This window comes from Nomascus leucogenys, chromosome 9 (genome assembly GCF_006542625.1).
Source record: "Nomascus leucogenys isolate Asia chromosome 9, Asia_NLE_v1, whole genome shotgun sequence".
NCBI lineage: Eukaryota > Metazoa > Chordata > Mammalia > Primates > Hylobatidae > Nomascus > Nomascus leucogenys.
The window spans coordinates 107,213,289-107,233,806 of NC_044389.1; the positions used below are offsets into that span (position 1 = coordinate 107,213,289).

At 48.4% G+C, this 20,518-nt stretch overlaps 1 protein-coding gene across 2 annotated transcripts; it reads right to left on the reverse strand.

The window, feature by feature from the left end:
* Positions 1–284: 284 nt before the first annotated feature.
* GATA3 (GATA binding protein 3) lies at positions 285–20,467 on the reverse strand. 2 transcript variants are annotated; one of them, XM_012499407.2, is made up of 6 exons: positions 20,229–20,467; positions 19,228–19,837; positions 16,294–16,830; positions 10,977–11,119; positions 5,558–5,683; positions 285–1,443 (listed from the first exon to the last, which is right to left on the reverse strand). In XM_012499407.2, the coding sequence occupies exons 2-6, from the start codon at positions 19,466–19,468 to the stop codon at positions 1,159–1,161; spliced, it is 1,332 nt and encodes a 443-aa protein (XP_012354861.1). In that variant the 5' UTR covers positions 19,469–19,837; positions 20,229–20,467; the 3' UTR covers positions 285–1,158. The 2 variants fall into 2 exon arrangements, with proteins under 2 accessions (XP_012354861.1, XP_003257671.1); XM_003257623.4 differs by having other exon boundaries at positions 10,977–11,122.
* Between the last annotated feature and the right edge of the window lie 51 nt (positions 20,468–20,518).

Genomic DNA, 20,518 nt, shown 5'->3' on the forward strand with positions numbered 1-20,518 from the left:
CTTTATTATTATGCTTATAATATTATTCCAACAGACTGTATTAAAGGCAGTGATCACTAACACAGAACACGACAGGGCGAAGAGGCAGCTGGGCCGCTTGCAGGACGTGGCCTGTCGGGCCAGGGTTGCTGACATGCACACTGGTAGCTCATACACTGCTACCCTCAGCACAGGCTGCAGGAACAGGGACAAGACAGATGCCGCCGGACTCTCAGAAGCTATTTAATAAATATCATCCAAAAACAAAATGGAAAAGAAGCAAGAAACCCTCCGAGCACAACCACCTTAGGCCAACTGAATATAATCTAGTTTATTCAACCAAAAATTGAGAGAGAAGGAAAATATTGAAACAAACAAACGAAAGAAAGCAGTTCTTAAGACTAGCAGTAAATAAATTTATACAACAATTCGGTCTGTATAATATGATGAAATAAATCTACATCTTTTCTTATTTTGGTGCTTTGAATTATACATACGAACAACAATTACAGGGATTTGTTCACAAAGCATGTAGGCCTAGAAAAAGGCTCTCTGAAACCCTCAGTGGCAACTGGTGAATGGTAACACTGATTGCCCAGAACTGGTATTTCCTTTGCAGAGGCCAACAGCTTTGAACGAATGATTCGCCTACAACTTTTTTCTTTTTTTTTCTTTTCTCTTTTTTCTTTTTTTTTTTTCTTTTAATGCATCAAACAACTGTGGCCAGTGAAAGGAAACAAAACTGGCAGTTTGTCCATTTGAATATCAGACCTAGTTTCTTCTTAATTTCCACACTCTATTTCTCCCATATTCCTTAAACTTCTTGGCATCCTTCATGCCTTACAGCTACCCAGATGCAATAAAGTCATTGTACAGTATTTCTTACAATATAAGTTATATGCAATGTTCAGCATTTTTTTTTTTCACAGCACTAGAGACCCTGTTAAATAGGGGATATGAGTCAGAATGGCTTATTCACAGATGGGGTCCAGATTCAGTGGTGGGAACACAGACACCACAGTGAGCTCCTTTGCAAAGTGGCAAACATAATTTTGCTTTCTGCCTTCAGAAACATAGATCCATCGCGTTTAGGCTTCATGATACAGCTCCTGCAAAAATGCAAGTCGAAGGGGCCTGCAGGGACTCTCGCTGGGGGCCCTGTGAGCATCGAGCAGGGCTCTAACCCATGGCGGTGACCATGCTGGAGGGGTGGTGCGGTCCAAAGGACAGGCTGGATGGCGGGTGCATCGGCGTGGGCGTGGTCAGCATGTGGCTGGAGTGGCTGAAGGGCGAGATGTGGCTCAGGGAGGACATATGTCTGGAGAGGGCAGCCGGGTTAAACGAGCTGTTCTTGGGGAAGTCCTCCAGTGAGTCATGCACTTTTTTGCACTTTTTGGATTTGCTAGACATTTTTCGGTTTCTGGTCTGGATGCCTTCCTTCTTCATAGTCAGGGGTCTGTTAATCTAAACAAAGATCAATTTTTTTTTTTTTTTTTTACTTTTTTGCTGCCTCTGAAATGCACAGGCTCTCGCACTCCAACAAGGGTTCCACCGGCCGCCCCGGATCAGGGATCTGTTTCCATTTCAGCCGGCCCCTTCCTCCCTCCCACCTTCTCCTGTCTCCTTCCCAGGGACTGGAGAACTAAAATACATAAGTTACCAGATTAGAGCCCCATCTAGTACGATTGTATTTCTCTGGTAACAAAAATAGAATTCACTTGTCTTATTTCTTTGGAACTTCCTTAGACTATTTCATAAGAATCGAGGTAGTGAAGAATCTTCAGGAGGAAAATACCATTTTGTCTACTCTGACAAATCTGCTTCAGAACTTGAAAAGCGCTCCCCAGCTCATCAGCCTCTAGGTGGTTGAGGCTGTCTGCCTTGAAGAAATGAGGACTGTACTCCTCCACTGAGTAACTTTCCGTTGCCCCTCTTCTACCTGGCCTTTAAGAGGTGCCATAAAATCTTCCCCTAGAATTTATATGTAGCCGGGTTGTATTTTATGAAACCATGCCTTTCTTAAAGGTGATCTTTTTTTTTTGAGACGAAGTCTCGCTCTGTCGCCCAGGCTGGAGTGCAGTGGCGCGATCTCGGCTCACTGCAACCTCTGCCTCCCAGGTTCAAGCAATTCTCCTGCTTCAGCCTCCTGAGTAGCTGGGACTAGAGGCGCCTGCCACCACACCTGGCTAATTTTTGTATTTTTAGTAAAGACGGGGTTTCACCATATTGGGCAGGCTGGTCTCGAACTCCTGACATTGTGATCTGCCCACCTCGGCCTCCCAAAGTGCTGGGATTACAGGCATGAGCCACCACGGCCAGCCCAAAAGTGATCTCTTGCCTGTATCACTCCAACAGCAGCTGCAATGGTTGCAAGTGCTATTTCCACCTAGCTCTGACTCTCCACTTCTAACCAGACAAACAGCCAACCAACAAATCAACAAGTATTTAATAACCACCTACAGGGTGCAAAGCACAAAAGGGCACTCATCTTAAAGAGGAAAGACCAAGAATGTGCTAGAGGAAAGAGACAGAGACCAGACCCTACTCTCAAGATCAAGAGACTTCAGTCTCGGAGACAGCTACCATTTCTCTCTTCTTGATAAACCTCATTTGCCTTTCAAAAATACATTTGCTTTGGGGGCCCAGAACAAGAAAGGAAACTTTACAAAGTAAACAGAAGCTACTCCCCACAGGGAGGCAGAAGCAGATTAACCCCAACAGCAGACATCTGCCCGGAAGAGCAAACTCCACATCTGGCCATGTTCCCAGGGGAGGGTGGCAAACAGACTCGGAGCGAATGTCAGTGTCCCGGCCGTTCCTGACTTCCCGGGCTGAAAGCATCGCCTTCCACCACAGTTCTCAAGGGTGGAGAACCTTTGGCTCTGGGTTTTACCTGTCTGTTTCCAAAGCCAGAAAATCACAGCTAAGAAAGGGAGAATTCAAATGGCCAACCTGCTGAGAGCAGCCAACACTCAGCTCCCGAAGCAGGGTTGGGAGAGATCACCTGGAGAAGGAGACAAAGCCCCACACTGGAGCTGAGACCTTATTTCCCCCAAGCCCAGGAAGGCAACATGACTGATGGCAGGAGAGCCCAGAAAGGTCACTGCCAGAGGAACATCTCCAGGTTCCTTCTTCAAAGTTATCATCAAGATAAAGATGCAGCCTACAGAGATGACAGGAATCTACTCCCGCATCAAATCTTCACCAAGATAATGTCCAGATATACAGCTCTGGATGCCAATATCTAGCTATACATAGCCAGGTATCTAAATATAATATGTAGTTACACCAGCAGCCACATAACCCCAGATAACCAGTCACAACACCACTGAGAGATGCTGATACCAAGGTAGGCAGTTATCTCAACACCTAGATAAGAAGAAAGAGCTTATGGCACCCATGTAGAGATGTCTGGAAGGGCAGAGCAAAATGCAACGTGATGACAATGTTAATAGATTATCATCTCTTATTGTTCAATACACATCAATCGCCTCCTTTTACAAATTCCTGGTAAATCAGAGAAGACAGAAAAACCACTCTTGAGGATGAGGAAGTCTCTGTCTCCCACTCACTGGAGCCCAGCCACGAAGACCAAGCTCATTAAGATTGAGGAGGTCGAAGTGAGCCATGGAGAGGATTCCTCAGCTTTGCTTTGATTTGAGAAATTCATATTCTTCAGAAATATATATATATGATCAGACACAAGTGAGATCATATCTCATCCCAGCTAACTATTCAAAAAAACAGATAACTAGTTAATCACCTGTAATTCCTATACTTCCACAGATATAGGGATGAAATATACATACACACACAATGTTATAATTTTGTTGTACTCTAAAAAAACAGAGCATTCCCTTTCCCCTGGTTCTCCTCTTAGTTCTGACACTGCCAACCTCCCAGGAAAGCCTCCTGACTCTGAAATGGGCCCTGATTCTTCTACTTTCTCAGCCACGTTACCTTGTGCAAGCGACTTGCTTTTCTGAGTCATAATTCCTTCAAGTAAAACTGAAATAAAAATAATTTCTGCCCTGTCTACATCATGGGACTATCTCCGGCTCAAATATAATCAAGTAACATGAAAGTTCTTTGAAATCCATAAATTACAGCCCAAAAATAACTTTGTAGGCAGTGCTGATGACTGGATAGCTAATAAGCCCTCATGCTAATAACCTAATAGCTTATAAGCCCAAGTCTTCCAGATTTTCATCACGAATCTCTATCTCTACTGCAGTCAGCAAGTAAATTCCCCAAAGTGAAAACAGAACTTGGATTTAATTGCTGATAAATGTATATAGACCACAGTCTCAGGACCTACGGGAGAATAAGGGATCGTAGTAAGACTCTAGTTTCATTCACTGCACCAGGACCACAGTGAGAGAGATGGCACAGGCAGGGAAATGAGTGTATAGGGCTCCTCGGAATCACAGCAACTTGTTCCCAAGAAGTAAAAAAGAAGCAGGGTGCTGGTGTCACCCTGAGAAGTTCTCTATGACTCAAAAAATCCAACCAGAAAAGCTTCCTCCCCAATTCCCAGGTATTCCTGAGTAAGATGAGTTCATTGCCAGAACCGCCGCAAGCAAAAGTCCCTGTCTCCTCCCTGTTCAGCCCCAGACTTTGCCAAAGTCAGGTTGGCCAAGAGAATTTAGGAGAATCAGAAAGAGCTAAAAAGAAAGGAGAGAGAGAGAGCAAGACAGAGAGAGACCAAAATGACCATTTTTGTCTTTAGAATTAATGTAAACTTGAAGCCTCACTAGAATCATGGCCTGTGAGCCAGAATGATTTCAGGAAAAAAAAACTGAAAAAAAAAATTTTAAGATTAAGATATATTAGAAAATGAGAGGACCCCAAATGGCAAGATTAGAAATGACACAGCTAAACTCAGGTGACCGGCAGTTACCATTCTGCTAACATGATATAAAAGGAGAAAATGACAGTTTCTTTTCCCTGGTATGATAACTTCCTCCAGGCCAGCCACCTTCCTCAGGAGCTAGCTCTCTGCACATGAAAGTTGGTTCAGACAAAGACATCAGATGAAATCTCTCAGACATTTTTTTCCATGTCTTTTATACAGAGGATCCATTTCAAATTTATAGCACAGATTTAGCCAAGACTTTTTACCTCTCAGTAACCAAATGGGTCCTCTTTGTTTCCAGAGTGCCTGCCACACATTACAATTCTATTTACCTTTCTCTTTCACTCTCTCTTTCTGCAAAGAGTTTAAAATGTAAGGAAACAACAAAATAGGACCGATGGCTTTTTTTGTTTTCCAAAAGGAAGGTTTTTTTTCCTTATAAACCAGACAGGCCCACTCAGCACATCGGATTGCTGCATGGTATGTGGAGTGTCCAGTGCATACCAAGGGGGTCGTGTGGCTGCCAGGCTGTGAGCCCCCTTGGCCTCAGCACGGCTATGCTAGACAAGGTAGTTTTCCAAGCTAGGTCCTATTGCATCAATTATTTGGAGCCTGTCATGTGCCCCCATGGTGGGCGATTCACTTGGAGAGGGTGGTGGTGACGCTGTTTGCTGGTCACCATCAGGAAGCGAGCCCTGTTCTTGCTGGTCCCAGTCCACTTACATTGTGAAGCTTGTAGTAGAGCCCACAGGCATTGCAGACAGGGTCCCCATTGGCGTTCCTCCTCCAGAGTGTGGTTGTGGTGGTCTGACAGTTCGCACAGGACGTCCCTGCTCTCCTGGCTGCAGACTGAGAGTGGGGAGAGAGGAAGGGGTAAAACCAAAACAAATGTTAAATGTGTTGTCATCACTATGAAGACAGGCTTGAAAAAAAAAAAGGAAGGAAGAAATTATCATTGAAATCAAAACTAGCAAGTGGCCCACATGAAAGTAATATAGATCCCCAAAAGCTGCCTGGAGAAGAAAAATGTTGCCACTCCACTGGAGCATGTCAGGATTGCAGTAACGTGGTCAGAATTTCACCTGCCACTCCCCGGTAAGAGCAGGAAGCCTGGGCCCCCTCCCTGGCAGTCTCATCCTCCTACCCTCATCCCACAAAGTACACCAGAGGGTTAATTTTTATGGGTGGCAATTTTGAATTAGCCAGCCTAATTTTGGAACTGGGCTTTCAGTTGCCTTTTTCACCAAGTCCAGGGTCACGAGAGGTCGTTTTCAAACACAACTCCCAAGAATATCCATCCTCAAATAGGCTCCGGCCATCAGGATGCACTCACAGCAAACAAGGCACAAAGCCAAGCATCAAAAACACTCTGGATCCCAAATAAAGAAATGCTGAGTTATAAAGAGAACAGGGTGCACACAACAGCAAATTCTGCAAAGAATGTCTGTGCAAGTGTGTGGCACGCACACATGGGTGACACACCTGAGGAAGCACCAAGTAGGACATCCTAGGTCGACAAGACCTCCTAAATTTATACAGCCTGCACTTTCTTTTTTTCTCGTTTTGAGATGGAGTCTCGCTCTGTCACCCAGGCTGGAGTGCTGTGGTGCGATCTCAGCTCACCGCAACCTCCGCCTCGCAGGTTGAAACAATTCTCCTGCCTCAGACTCCCGAGTAGCTGGGATTTATAGGCACCTGCCACCACGCCCGGCTAATTTTTCTATTTTTAGTAAAAACAGGGTTTTACTATGTTAGCCAGGCTGGTCTTGAACTCCTGACCTCAAGTGATCTGCCTGCCTCGGCCTCCCAAAGTGCTGGTATTACAGGCATGAGCCACCACAGCCTGTGCGTTCAAGCTTGGTCACTTCCCATTCACAAGACAGCCACCCTCCACTCTCTTTAGCTGGCTGTCACCTAAATTTGATCCACCAATCAAGCAAACTCAAAAGACCAAGGAATGTTGCCACTCATCAGGAACCCTGGATCCCTCGCCTCCTCTGATACCAGTTCACCATCATGAAATCAGGCATTTCCTATTTGCTGTTCATGGAGTAGCATAGTTGCAGGTCAAAGGTCAGCCTCAACTTGAATTTTGATTCCTTGGCTGTGTTACTGCCCTCATTTCCTTTAAAAGAGAGATTTTTCTTTCACTTTTTGACATATTTAAATTGATCAGGTGACTATTCTCTGTTCACGCTTTAAAAAAAAAAAAAAACTGAAAAAAACCATTGGAAGAAAATGGAGCTGGGTCAATTCTAATATAAACCTCTCTCTCCTCCTCACCTTCCATCATAAAAAGAAAATTTTAACTGCAAAATTATCCCCGTTCCTGGATCAAAAATATTATCAAAGGAAAGGTAAGAGAAGAAAGAGTTTAGTCTCTGTCTGTGATGAAGAAAATTCTGGTATGGTTATAAGAACACAGAACAAGAACTATAGGGATCCTGGTACAGTTTTGTTTTCTGTGTTTTGTTTTGTTTTGTTTTGTTTTTGAGACGGAGTCTCGCTCTGTCACCCAGGCTGGAGTTCAGTGCCGCGATCTCGGCTCACTACGAGCTCCGCCTCCCGGGTTCACGCCATTCTCCTGCCTCAGCCTCCCGAGTAGCTGGGACTACAGGCGCCCGCCACCGCGCCCGGCTAATTTTTTGTATTTTTAGTAGAGACGGGGTTTCACCTGTGTCAGCCAGGATGGTCTCCATCTCCTGACCTCGTGATCTGCCTGCATCGGCCTCCCAAAGTGCTGGGAATGATTACAGGCGTGAGCCACCGCACCCGGCCTGGGATCCTGGTACAGTTTTATATCAATATTTTGTCAAGCAAAAAGTTGAAGCCAACACCCGAAGCCGCCAGAGATGGAGAACCCAGTGACAATTTTGAATTAACCTGAGTGACCCTTTTTCTTTCAAAGTTGCTAAATTGTTTCACAGATATGCTCCTGTGAGATGTAAATAACAGAGTATGTTATGACCTTTTCAAACAAATTCTTTCTTTCCTGTATTCTAAGAAACTGGAATCTAAAAACTGCCCTGACCTATCATAAGGGAGAAGATGGGAGTCCTTTGCCGTCCATCTTGAACGTAATTCACATTGTCCATGAGTGTCGATCTAACCCCATATGCCTCTGCCCGACTGCCTTTATGAAACGTGATAATTTAATGCTTAAACAACTTTCATTTGTGTACTTTTTGGGAGAAAGTACTACATAAAATCAGGGCTTAATGATTTTGACAATTAAATTATATGTCATTATTATCTTCCTGTAGTGTTTTTTTTTTAGAAGAGCTACTCAGATATAGCAGATTCATATCATTCAGGCACCTGGATTTCCTAGCCCAGCAATTCTGAATGTACACAGTACAAGCATATAATGCCAACTGGTAAAGTCAGAGCTCCAGATGACAAGGTGCAGCATGTAATCTTTTGCAGTCTATTGACAGCAACCTAAATAAAAGCAAAGGAAGATGCTTCCAGTACTACAAACTTTATGGGAACTCAGGGTCTCTCAAAGCCACACTGCTTGGGTCACTAGCAGGAGGTACAGTATATTAAGGCAAGCAGCTCAGCCTCTCGCTAGTGGTGAGATGTATGAAAATCCTGGCAATGCCAGGGAGAAAAGAATCTATGAGTCTTCCCTTCAGTCATCTCTCCTATTTCCTGCATTAGTTTATTCAGGGTTAAATACGCATCTCACGGAAGAGCTAGCTATATATGGGCTGGGTGGTCTTCAGTGAATCTGCAAATGTATCAAACAAAAATAGCAAGCTGGAACTGGAACAAACGGTCAGGGAATACAGGAAAGAAGAAAACAAAGGGTTCTAGGTGTTCAGAAGTCAAATACATCTCAGGGCTGAAAAAAAAAACAAAGAGAGAGAGAGAAAGGAAAAGAAATCTGAATCTGAATGTGTCCTGTGTTCTATCTCCCTGTAGCTTATGAATTCTATAGAACTAAAAACATCAAACCACCCAAGGCAGATGATTAAGAAAGAAAAGACAGATGAAAATGTGACAGTCATTGAACTCTAAAATTCAAAGCAATTATTACTCAGAGTTCTAGAGATTTCCTATGAAAGGTGAGTGGAGACAAAATTGTATAAAATGGAATTACGATCCTCATCTGCAATCTGACCAGACAGAAGAAGAAGACCCAAGAAAATGTCAAATAAACTTTTGCTCACCAATCAGTCCATGCCTTGAGACTTTTAATCCCTCTTTTTCCTTCTTTACTTTTATTAGAAAAAAAACAACAACAACTATAATGGTACCAGGACACATTTTAACAAGAAGGTTTTTGTTTGTTGTTGATTTTTTTCCTCTCTCTCTCTCTTTTTTTTTTTTTTTTTTTACTAAGGCCAGGTTTTTGAGTGATTCAAAACATTCTTTTGTGGTGTGATCATATTCATTCTGCACTAACACCTCTAGCCTTTTTTTTTTTTAAACACTTCTTGTTCTGATACGTTCAAACATCTTGGTGTTTAGGTTGGGGAAGCTGAGTTGTTGTTTATGAGTTATCTCCAGTGCTCAGATATCCGGCAGCTTTTTCCTAGGAAGTCAGCTTTGCACATGAGAGAAAGGAAAAAAAAAAAAAAAAAAAAAACCAAACTGCAGGAGGAGAGGTGGGGGAAGGTTGAGAAAGTTGGAGAAGGGGGCAAAGATCAGAAAGAATAAAGCCTCGTTATCCAGAATTGTCAAAGATTAAAGTCATATGGACATTTCCATCCCTAGAAAGTTTTCCTTCTTTAGCCAGGAGCAGTGGCTCATGCCTGTAATCCCAGCACTCTGGGAGGCCGAGGCGGGTGGATCACCTGAGGTCAGGAGTTTGAGACCAGCCTGGCCAACAAGGCAAAACCCTGTCTCTACTGAAAATACAAAAATTTGCCAGGTGTGGGGGCGGGTGTCCCTAGTCCCAGCTATTCAGGAGGCTGAGACAGGAGAATTGCTTGAACCCGGGAGGTGGAAGTTGCAGTGAGCCAGGATCATGCCACTGCATTCCAGCCTGGGTGACAGAGTGAGACTGTCTCAAAAAAAAAAAAAAAAAAAAAAAAAAGGAAAGAAAGTTTTTCCTTCTTCAAAATAGGATGTGAAAGGTGTTGAGTTGCACTACAATCTGATGGGAAGGGCAAATAATTCTTTAAAAAGAATACAGAGGTGTTCTTTTTCCTTCCTTAGAAATTGATGGATGCTAATTTATCCATTAATCTGTATGGGAAATTCCCCTCCTCCCATCTCGACTTGGTCAATGTCAGCACCACATAAAGCATTTTGATCTCTTAGCTGTGGCTAGAGTTGTTATTTGTCTGTCACATACATTTACTATTCAAACTTCCAAAGAGGAGCTTGCAAATGAATGACCCCTATGAGCCTTCCTTATAAATGCTTGACAGAGCCAGGTTTTCTCAAGGATCCCTCATGCTTAAAAAGTTTTTAAAAGAATAATGAGAAAGGAGAGAAAAAACTATCACCCTACTGGTCGTAGTTCAAAGAGAAAATAAGACCAAATGCCAGGTATAAGAGGACTCACACGACGTTTCCCATAGGAATTGCCTGTGGGAAGTTCTCAAATGCTGAGACCAAGAAAGGAGGAAAGTGGCATTAGGCTCACTGCTTGCTGGTGAAGCCTCTGAAATTCATTTAATCAGCTCCAACCATTTTGAAGCATTAGCATAACAAATCCATCCACTGCACTGAGTCTGTGATCCTTCCTGGGAAGCCACACGCCACAACTTCAGGAACCCATTCTGGATGGTTTCTGGAACATTCCATCCTCATACTAAATGTCTCCATCTGTCAAACAGTGCTCATCAATGCACTTAAACCAGCTGCTCTGGTCCTGTTCATACCTTTATTCTATTCGGGAATACACTGCAGATTTGATAACCAAGAATTCAGTCTCCTTAAAATGTTCACAAGTGACTTAAGAAACATGGATGGGGAAAAAGAGGGGAAAAGAGCTGTTCTGTGTATCAAATTTGAAAAAAAAAAAGAAAAGAAAAGGAAGAAAGAAAGAAAACGAAAAAAAAACTGTCCCAAGCCAGCTGACATGATCGGAGGCTATCCTGTCAATTTCCTGCAGAAATTGCAGGAAGAGAGGAAATGAGAAACCCGGAATGGTCAGCGTGGAATCCATCCCTTCCCGAGAACTTACCAGCCTTCGCTTGGGCTTAATGAGGGGCCGGTTCTGTCCGTTCATTTTGTGGTAGAGCCCGCAGGCATTGCACAGGTAGTGTCCCGTGCCATCTCGCCGCCACAGTGGGGTCGAGGTTGCCCCGCAGTTCACACACTCCCTGCCTTCTGGAAACAAAAGCACAGATAAGACACTTAGGGAAGGAAAACACCCAGGAAAGCTGACAGCATTTGGAATTGGGGGAGAAAAGTAAAATGAAGAACTTTTTTCCTTCTCCCTCCTCTTTTGGGGAGCGTGTCCACCCCCACCTCTTTCCAAGATGCTCCAAAGTTGAGCTGGGGAATGCTGTCCTGGCATGACCGTTCCCCCGACACACATGGAGGCGCCCGCAGAAGGGGCAGATGCATCGTTGCAACAGAACCCTGTTCTTGGCTTGTCCGACTTGATGGAGAAGATCGGGCAGGACCAAGGAGGAATGCAGATTCCAGCTACAAATACTTCCCTGAGAAAATCCTGAGCCCTGGATGGTGGCAAAAGGCAAACATTCCATTCATTTCCCTCAAAGGAAAAAAAGGAAGACAAAGGTGACCCATTATCATCATGGGTCTGTCTATAGAGATTGATTAAATAATGAAGATTAGGATAGGAGGAAAGGAAGGATTCATCAATGGCTAGATAGGTGAACAGATAGTAAATAGATGTATAGATTGATCAATCGGCTGATTGATTTCACTAGCTAGGGTTTTAGATTTTACTTCCAATCAAACTGTAAATGTCCCTGGCTGGAAAGGAAGCGATTAGGACCCAGCAGGGGTTTCCATAGCTTTCCAGCCACTGTTACAGAGACTGAAGTTAAAGTATGACCCCAGCCAGGGGGTGCAAGGGGGAAATGCAAACTTTAGGCAGGGAACCTGGAAGAGGGGGAGGGAGGGAAAAAGGAAAAGGGAAGGTTTGAGAGGACAGAGTGAAGCCGATCAGAGGAAGATCAGGAGAAGAGGCGAGTTAACAAAGTGGGGTGGCTGCTCATTAACCAAGGCCTGCCTACAGTTTCTCTTTTCCCAAAAACACAAACAAACAAAATAAACGAAAAACCGGCCAGGCCGGTAGGAAGTTTGAGCAGCATTCTCTCCCTCAGCCTAGGCTGGAAAGGGACCCAGACCCACCCAGAAAGCTCCTTGGAAGAATCCCTTAAATTACCATTTCAAGACTTAGGGGAGTTGGCTAACTGATTTCAACTTCTGCAAGAGGAAGAGAAAGATGCTTTCTAGGAGAATCTCCTTGGTTTTGGGGGACCCAGGGACACACGGGTCTCTAGTGCCCAGTTCTCTCGGTGCCCAGAGAAAGCCAGGACTCCCCTTCCCTGCAGGAACAGGAGGCTCAACTCAAGTTGGTCTCCCAGAGAGGGGAGGCCCAGAGGAGGACCCCGGAGGGTAGGTAGGGAAGAAAAATGAGCCCTGAAGACTGTTTTAAGAGAGTAATTAATGACCTCCAACCTGCCTGGACCACTGGGGTGGAAGAAGAGAACCCAGAAGGGTGCTTGAGAATTTTGATTCCCCTAAAAGGAGGAAAAATCTGCCTTAGCAGATATGGGACCTATTGGGCCTTTGGAAAGCCCCAGACCGAGTAGGAGGGAACTAGAGGGGTTCACACTTGGGGGCCTGTGATCCTCTCCAGGGATAAGTTCTTCAGGAAAGTTAAAGACTTTTGCAAATGGAAGAGGGTCTTGCACCCTTTTCCATGAAAGTCAGGGATGATGCCCACTAGTTTTTGTCTACTTTGCTTTTTCAAAAAAAAAAAACAAAAAATGAGGACGTAAGAGAGGGTTTTTTTTGCTCCACATTCCGAAAGATTCTTAGCCTAGAGTCCCCAGAGAGCCTTCACTGTGCCCCAGAACCCCTGAGATTAAACACAAACAACGCTGCAGTGCATGCCAAAGGCGCCTTCCTAAGTACCCAACGGCTCTTCTCAGTTCTTGAAAAAGACTCAGGCCTGAATCACACCCAGACACCTTTCAGTTGGGGTCAAAAGCCTGAGGGATGTGGCAGACTGGATGTGGGGGAGGCTGGGAGGAAAGAGTGAAGGGTGAGTGGGCGAGTAACCGGCTGCAGCCCAAGCCAGGAGGCCACAGGCCTGCCTTTTTGTGTCCCCGGTGGCTGCTGGGTCAGCCCCTTCTGGGGCAGCACTGGCCCTGTCCCAGCTAGGACTTCAGGCCCACTACCCACCCTGCCCAGACAGGGGACCCCCTCGGGCTCCTCCCCTACTTGGGCACTGGGCAGAGGGCAGTGTGAGGAGAGGCCACTGTGGTTGGAGGCAAGGAGCGTGGTTGCCACCCGGCTCCTGGGCACCCTGGCACTGGGGGACCTCCCAGCCTGACATGATCAGTCTGATTTCCTTTCATTTGCAGGGTGGTGGGGAGGGTGATAACTTCCTTTTCAGAAACACCTTGAAAGCTAGCAACGGTTCCCTCTTCAACAAGGTTCTGCACACTAGGGTAATTTTCTGTCTTGATTCACTCGGCAAGTTTGCCATTGCCTCCTATGGGCTTTTCTTCTTCTTTTTTCCTTGCTGCCTCTGGTCTGTGACTTCAGCAAACAGCCAATTTTCCTAATGGAGGCCCTGACTCTCTCCTGCCTTCTTTCCTCCCCTCTCCTCACCCCTGCATGTTGTGAGCTGCTCAGGCAGACACCTCTCTCTTAGGTGACAAGAACCACAGAGCGGCGAGGCCTCTTGACATTCAACAGCTGCTGGCAAATGCCTCTTGCTCCGCCTTGGCCTGAAACCCTGCAACCAGGCTGTGGGAGGGGGTAGGGAGCAGGGTAGGAGCTCGATCAGAGGACAGTGGAGGGAGATGCCCAACTGGAAAGGTGGCAGGGGAGCTAAGAAGCGGCCCTGGACACAAAGACTCTGTCTTTTGTTTGCAAAAGCTTCGTCCCAGCCTCGAAAGCCCAGGCGTTAAGACAGCAATAGGTGCCCTAACCACAACTTCAACCGTTTCCAGCGACAACCCCAAAAACTCTCTCTTCTCTGTGTCCTCCTTCAGCAAATGCATTTGCAAAGAAGAGGTTAAAGGGGAAAAAAATAATAGAGAGAGAGAGAGAGAGAGCGCAACCACTAAAACCAAGAGAATCCCCTCCTCTAGAATTCCCACCACCTCCACCCCCTGCACAAGGAGGGGCTTCTCGAAACTTCCCCTCCACACTCCCAAAAGTCCCAGCTCACTCGCCAGGTGTGCTGTTCTTGGTTTTCATGACTGTGAGAAAGGAATTAAGAAGGAGGAAGTAAAAAGGCCAAATTGAAATGGCCTCCTCTCCTCCTCGCCAAAAAAACCAAAATCGGTGTATCGGTATTCCTAGCTCTGGCTTAGGGAAACCACGGCCCTCTCTTTCTCCCCTCCATGTTCAGAGTCTTACGGAAAGAAATGAAAGGAAAGAAAAGAAAAGACTAAACTTAAGGCAGAAAATGTGCACAAGAGGGGGAGAAATCAAACACGGAAATGAGGGTAAAGAAACCAGAGTATCTTGGAAAAGTCACTCTGTCCCCTCCCCCCGCACAAACCACTACCCCGGCCTCAGATACCACGAGCTCTCCCCAACCTCATAGCTTTACCAGAAGAGAGAACTTTAAAAAAAAAAAGAAAGAAAAAGAAAAGAAATCCCATCACGACCTCAAAATGCACAGGTCTGCTCTCTTTAGATTCAGCGCCCCGGCCTGTGTTTCTGAGTCAAGCTGCACCCCACTTCTCCTTAATCCTTCCCTCCACCCCCAAGCCCAGCCCCTGCCAGGCACCGCGGCCACTTTGTGCCTCCAGCTCTCCCAGCCTCTTGCTTTCTTTTTGACTCCACCAGCTAGCCTGCCTCCCTCTCCCTCCTGCCTACTTTCATGTACTGAACATGCAGGTCTGAGTTCTTCTGTCAGCCTAACCGCATCCGGACTCTATTAAAGTTCCTGGCTCGGGATAAACAATGCAACTGTCGCGTGCAGCAGTCTGAAAATAATTGGATTAGCTAAAACATATCAACTAAATAGAGACAGTCCTGTTCAGGCAGTCGGAGTGAATGTCACCCTGGAAAAAAACCCTGAAAACTGATCTCATGGTCACTGGGCTCCCAGCGTACTCCCTCTGAAGTTTTTCAAACCGGAGCTTTGGGAGCTCGGTTTCAAGGCTGCTCATCTCATCCCTAAAAGACAAGTGATTTTCACGATTGCTTTCTATGTAGAATCTATACAGAGAGAGCGCGGAGGCAAGATACCTGGAGCCGATCAGAGAACAGATGCCCACTCTGAAATGGACACGCCTAAGGAGACATCGGAATCTTCACCAAACCCTGTCTAAAAATACAGTTAAATCAATATCAGAGAATCCCTAGCTCTCTTTTGACTCAATGACTTTGTTTAGAAATGGAATGGGTGATGGATTCATTTATTTTTAAAGCCGAAGTATTTTGTGTGGGGTTTTTTTTTTTCATGCAAGTAATGACACCAATTGAATAAAAACGCAGCGTGCTGCTAGGCAGCGTTTGCATTTTGGAAAGGAACAGAGCACAGGAAGCTGAGATCCACACCTGGAGCGCTTTTCCGTTCCTTTCTACCTCCCTGGCTGCAGCTCAGCCAAGCAATATGTCCTAATACGGCTTCCTGCCCCTGACTGCACTGAGAGCTCTAGGAGACGCTGCAGGTAACTAACTGGGCCAGGCGACATTTGATTTTCATCCAACTCTGCTTCCCCAATGCAAAGCCACCGCTTTCTCCCAGTTCAGCTGAGAGCCCCCTTTTCCACGCAGAGAATATGCGTGCAGCTTTGGCCAGGCTCTTGCACACACACTTTGTGTCTACATGTCTAATAAAGGATTGTCCTCACTGCGTGGTCCCCTTTGAGCTGAGCGAGAGGAACAGTCAGAATGACAGAGGCCAAAGGGGTCATAGAGGGACCTGTGTTTGTTTAGGCTTGAGGAGGTTTCGTTTTAGCGTGAAACACTCAAGATTTATTCCCTCGGCCTTCCATTTGGTCTTGGAAACTGACTAAAGGTTACCAGCCGAATCCAGAAGTCCTGCAACAGGCAGAAGAGGGTATGACTTTGTTTTTATTTGTCTTTTTTCCTTTCCCAGCTCACTGGGGGGTTTTAAATCAGATCCCACTTCCCCTCTGCTTCCGAGGCCAGGCGTGAGCTAGGATGGGAGGACATGCAGTGCCTTCCCGGCAGGAAGAATGGGAAGAATGGCAACTCAGCAGGCTTTGGGACACCCCGGCTCCCCTGAGGGGTCCCTCTGGGTGCGGCCCTGGATTGAGGAAAAGGGGAGGAGGGAGGAGAAAAGGCTCCAGGAGAGAGCTGGCTCCTACCTGTGCTGGACCGGGCCTTGGGCCTGGACTTGCATCCGAAGCCAGTGGGGGAGCCGCCCAGCAGGCTGCTGGGGGGGAAGAGTCCGGAGCTGTACTCGGGCACGTAGGGCGGGTAGGTGGTGATGGGGTGGTGGGCCGACGAGGAGGCCCCACCCAGGGCGGTCATGCTGCCACGGGAGTGGGACGACTCCAGCTTCATGCTGTCGGGCAGCGGCACCTGGTACTTGAGGCACTCTTTCTCGTCCTGCCGGGCCGAGCCGGCCGAGCCCGGGGTGGACAGCGACGGGTCCGGGGAGACGTCCTTCGGTGGGGTGGGCGGGAAGGTGAAGAGGTGCGGGCTGGCGTGGCCCCCCGACAGGGACGAGGACGAGGCCGGGGGGTAGACGGAGAGGGGCCCCGGGGAGCCGTGGTGGATGGACGTCTTGGAGAAGGGGCTGAGATTCCAGGGGGAGGCGGTGTGGTGGCTGCCCAGGGCTTTGCCGCCGTCCAGCCAGGGCAGGGATCCATGAAGCAGAGGCGGGCGGCACACCTGGCTCCCTGTGGGGCAACGGGGAAAGGGCAGGAGAGAGAAGGAGGGTAAGTGTGACCCTGGGAGGCCGTCAGGGACACCTGGGGACTCTCTACCTCGCACCGGCCTCCCTTTCAGCAAAAGCCCGGGTTCAGCCCACTGTCTCATCCCAGCGGTCCCCGGAGTACGTGCCGGGCACACCTGGGGGTCAGGCTGGGGACAGAATCCTTCACCCCTCTCTCCCACAGGATTGTCCCATCAAATCCAGCAGAATGAAGGGCCTGCGGCTGACACCCGAGAGGTTGCTGCCGAGGGGAGAAGGGCCCCTTTGCTTATTTGGCCTCTCCAGATACAGCGCCTAAATCACATTCCCCAAGGTCTCTCTCTAGAACCTGACTTGATTTATGGATTTCCTTCAATGGCCCTGAGTTCCCTGACTCGGACTTAATTCCAGCCAGCCTGATAAGAGAGCCGCTGTGAGTGACGAGGCCTGAAGGATGGAGCCCGGCCACACAACTGCTCCACACCAGAAAACGACCCTGGAGTCAGGCCCAGCTCCCAGCACCAAATGCAGGAAGGAGAGGCCCTTGGGACAGAAGTCAGGAGACTTTCAGGGTTAGTGCCCGGAACCCTAACCCAGTGCTTGCTCAGAATCGGCCAGGCTGCCCGCAAAAGGCCTGAAATGGGATTTGCAGGGACATTTTCATTGACAGGGCTGTTGGAGAAAGTTCCCAAGGCTGGACCCTGGGATGGCCATTTTCTCTGCTTTTCTCACCCTCCCAAATCCTAAAGGAGAAGGAGATAACGTAAGCCCCATGCACCCTCAATAAAGCTATGATCCCACCAGTGTGATGGGTGAATTCTCACCTGAGCCCCTAAGACACAAAATTCCAGTTGATGTGTATATTTTAAATGAAAGATGACTCAGACACAGAGTCTGTTTAGCCTTCATTTAAAACACACAGTCTTAAGGTAGCTGTAACTCACACACTCTGAGGGGTACGTTTAAAAAAGCAAGTGCAAATCCACACACTTCTTGATCTTTAAATCCGGTACCTGCCTCAGCATTTGACATTTGATTCAACCATTAAGAACAATACTGAAACTAAAATCTTAAGAGAGAGGAAGGGGAGGGGAGTGGAGAGGGAAAGAGAGTTCTCTGAACACCAAGGGTCAAGATTCATATTATGCAGGAAGTAGTATAGTAAATAATATTAAGTCTGCCTCTACCGCACTTCCACTTAACTGTTGATCTGCACAGAACACGGGCAAAGAGCGCCCCATCCGCAGAAACGGTTGCTTCAAACCTGGCGACAGCAGGGTAGAGGACGCCTGCTGCCCGAGGGGCTATGGCATCGGTGCCAAGGCAGGCTCTGAGTAGGGGGATCAGGGCAGAATTCGGTCTGGCTGGACTCAGAAAGCCCCACTCTTTTTCTGCCCAGCGTTTTACCCTTGTTTCTTCTTTAGGAACAAACTTAGAGCTGGAAAGTGTTCGATCTTTTTTCCTCAAACTACACAGGCCTGGTCTTCTTTTTGTACATTTCAGTACTCTCCTAAACTTCTCCAAGTGAAAGGGGGAAGGAGGTGGTACTGGAATTGCCTTTATTTCAACGCGGGTGGATCCTACATCTTAGGTGGGAGGCTAAGGGAGGGCAGTACCCAGAGACCGAGTAAGGCAAGAGTTGCAGGCAAGGAGGCAACTTGAAAGCAAAGACGCAGGAAAATTCTGTGCAGCCGGGAATCTGGGAAACCACAGATCCCTCAAACTTAAGACAGGGGTCTTCCCCCCCCAAACCCCTTCAGCATCAGGATTCCATTCCTGAAGCCAGGAGGTAGGAGACCTGTCTAAAAACCAAAGGCACTAGCTTTGGGAAAAGGTCAAGGAGAAGGGTGTGAATAAATAGGTCTCTGGGGCCTTTCTGAAAATGTGCGAATTGAGGGACGCTGGCAGAGGGCCCCCCCCCACCCGCCTAGAAAGAACTAGCGGGTAACAGGGAACCCCAGGTTTTTTGGAAGAGCCGGGTTCCAGCCGGGCTTGGCCGGCGCCGGCTACCGGGCCCAGAAAACCCGGACCCGCGGAGGAAGAGCCAGGGCACCCCGCGCCTGGGGACATCCCGAGACCCCCCCCAAAATCTGCAGCCGCGCAGGGACGGAGGGCTGCAGCCTGGCGCCCGCCAAGTGAGCGCCAGGCCCCAGGGCCACCAGCCGGGAGAGGCGCCTGCTGCGACTCTTTCAAAACACACTCTCGCGACGAGCCAGAGGCCTTCCTCGCCCATTTCCGGGCCCCAATTTTTTTGTAAATGAACCAGGAACGGCAGATGGGGGCTTTCGCTTGACCTCTCCCCGCCCTCAGGTCCCTCCCGACCTCCCCGAGCCGGGACGGCTGACGCGGCCGGCGGGAGCCCCCGCACCCCGGACGCACTCACCGTGGTGGGTCGGAGGGTACCTCTGCACCGTGGCCCTGACAGAGTTTCCGTAGTAAGGCGGGACGTGGTTGCCTTGACCGTCGATGTTAAAAAGCACATCCACCTCCTCCGGCAGCGGGTACTGAGCCGCGTCCATGTAGGAGTGGCCGAGGCCGGGGTGGTGCGTGTCCGGGTGCTGCCCGTTGAGCACGGCGGGGTGATGGTGGCTCACCCAGCGCGGCTGGTCCGCCGTCACCTCCATGGCCTCGGCTGCGCTCGCGCCCTCTCGCCGGGCCCGGAACCCGCGCGCGGGGAGGGAGGGCGGTCCGCCTGGGAGGTCGGGGGGCTCCTGCAGTCGGAGGGTCGGGGGTCGTTGAATGATTTGCTTTCGGTGGGGGGATGGGAAGGCTGGGAAGCAAAGGTGAGCAAAGGAGAAGGTTTTTAAAAAATAATCTTGGAGGGGTCGTTTAGCAAAGAGAAGAAGGGGAAGACAAAAATCCAAAAACTGGGTACGGCAGGATAAAATAGGACCAGGTTGTAAAAAGGGGCGACGACTCTGCAATTCTGCGAGCCAGGCTCCTCTGCACCGGGGTCCTCAGCCGCTCGGAGGCGGAGTCCCTCCTCGGGTCACCTGCAACGGAGAGAAGGGGAGACCTGGATGAGCCCCTGAGTTGCTGGAGTGGCACCACCTCCCCTCGCGCCGCCCGCCCGCCCAGCGCACCGAGACCCGCACAGGAGTGCGGGGACACGGCCGGGGAGCCCGCAGGGCTCTCGGGGACGTCCCTGCAGCCCGGCTCGCGGGAGCCGGAGCTGGCTGAGCAACTTGGAGGGCAAGTCCCAGGGCTGACTGTTGCAACTTGGAGGACAAGTCCCTCCCTCGGGGACACCGTTCCTGCGACCGTCCTCCCAGCCCCTAGAAAACCTCCAAAAGAGGAGAGTTGAGTTTTTAAAATTGATTTAGGTCCTCCCAAGTGGTTGGGGGCAAAAAATCAAACTTAAAAAAAAAAGTCACCAGTACCAACCTGGGTAGCGAAGAGCAGAGAGGAGGAGGAGGCGGCGGCGTACGACCTGCTCGGTCAGATTGCGTTGCTCGCTCTGTCTCGCTCTCCCTCCGTCTCTCTCTCTTCTTCTCTCTCTCTCTCCCTCTCTCAGTATTTTTTTTTTTTTTTTACAGGGAATGCATTCTTTCTGAAAGTATCAAGACGGCGCCAGGCAGCTCAGTGTTCGCAGACAGCTGTGGCGCGACGCAACTTAAGGAGGTTCTAGTGTCATCCGCGCCGAGGGGGGAGGAGCCTGGCGCTGGCGAGTAGGG

Bases quoted from the DNA above. Each gene is read 5' to 3' on its own strand.
- GATA3 (XM_003257623.4), bottom strand. From the start codon at position 19,468: ATGGAGGTGACGGCGGACCAGCCGCGCTGGGTGAGCCACCATCACCCC. The intron at 16,831-19,227 runs GTGAGTGCGTCC...GTTGCCCCACAG, and splicing joins GTACCCTCCGACCCACCACG to GGAGCCAGGTGTGCCGCCCG. The intron at 11,123-16,293 runs GTAGGAGCCAGC...TTTTGTTTCCAG, and splicing joins CAAGGCCCGGTCCAGCACAG to AAGGCAGGGAGTGTGTGAAC.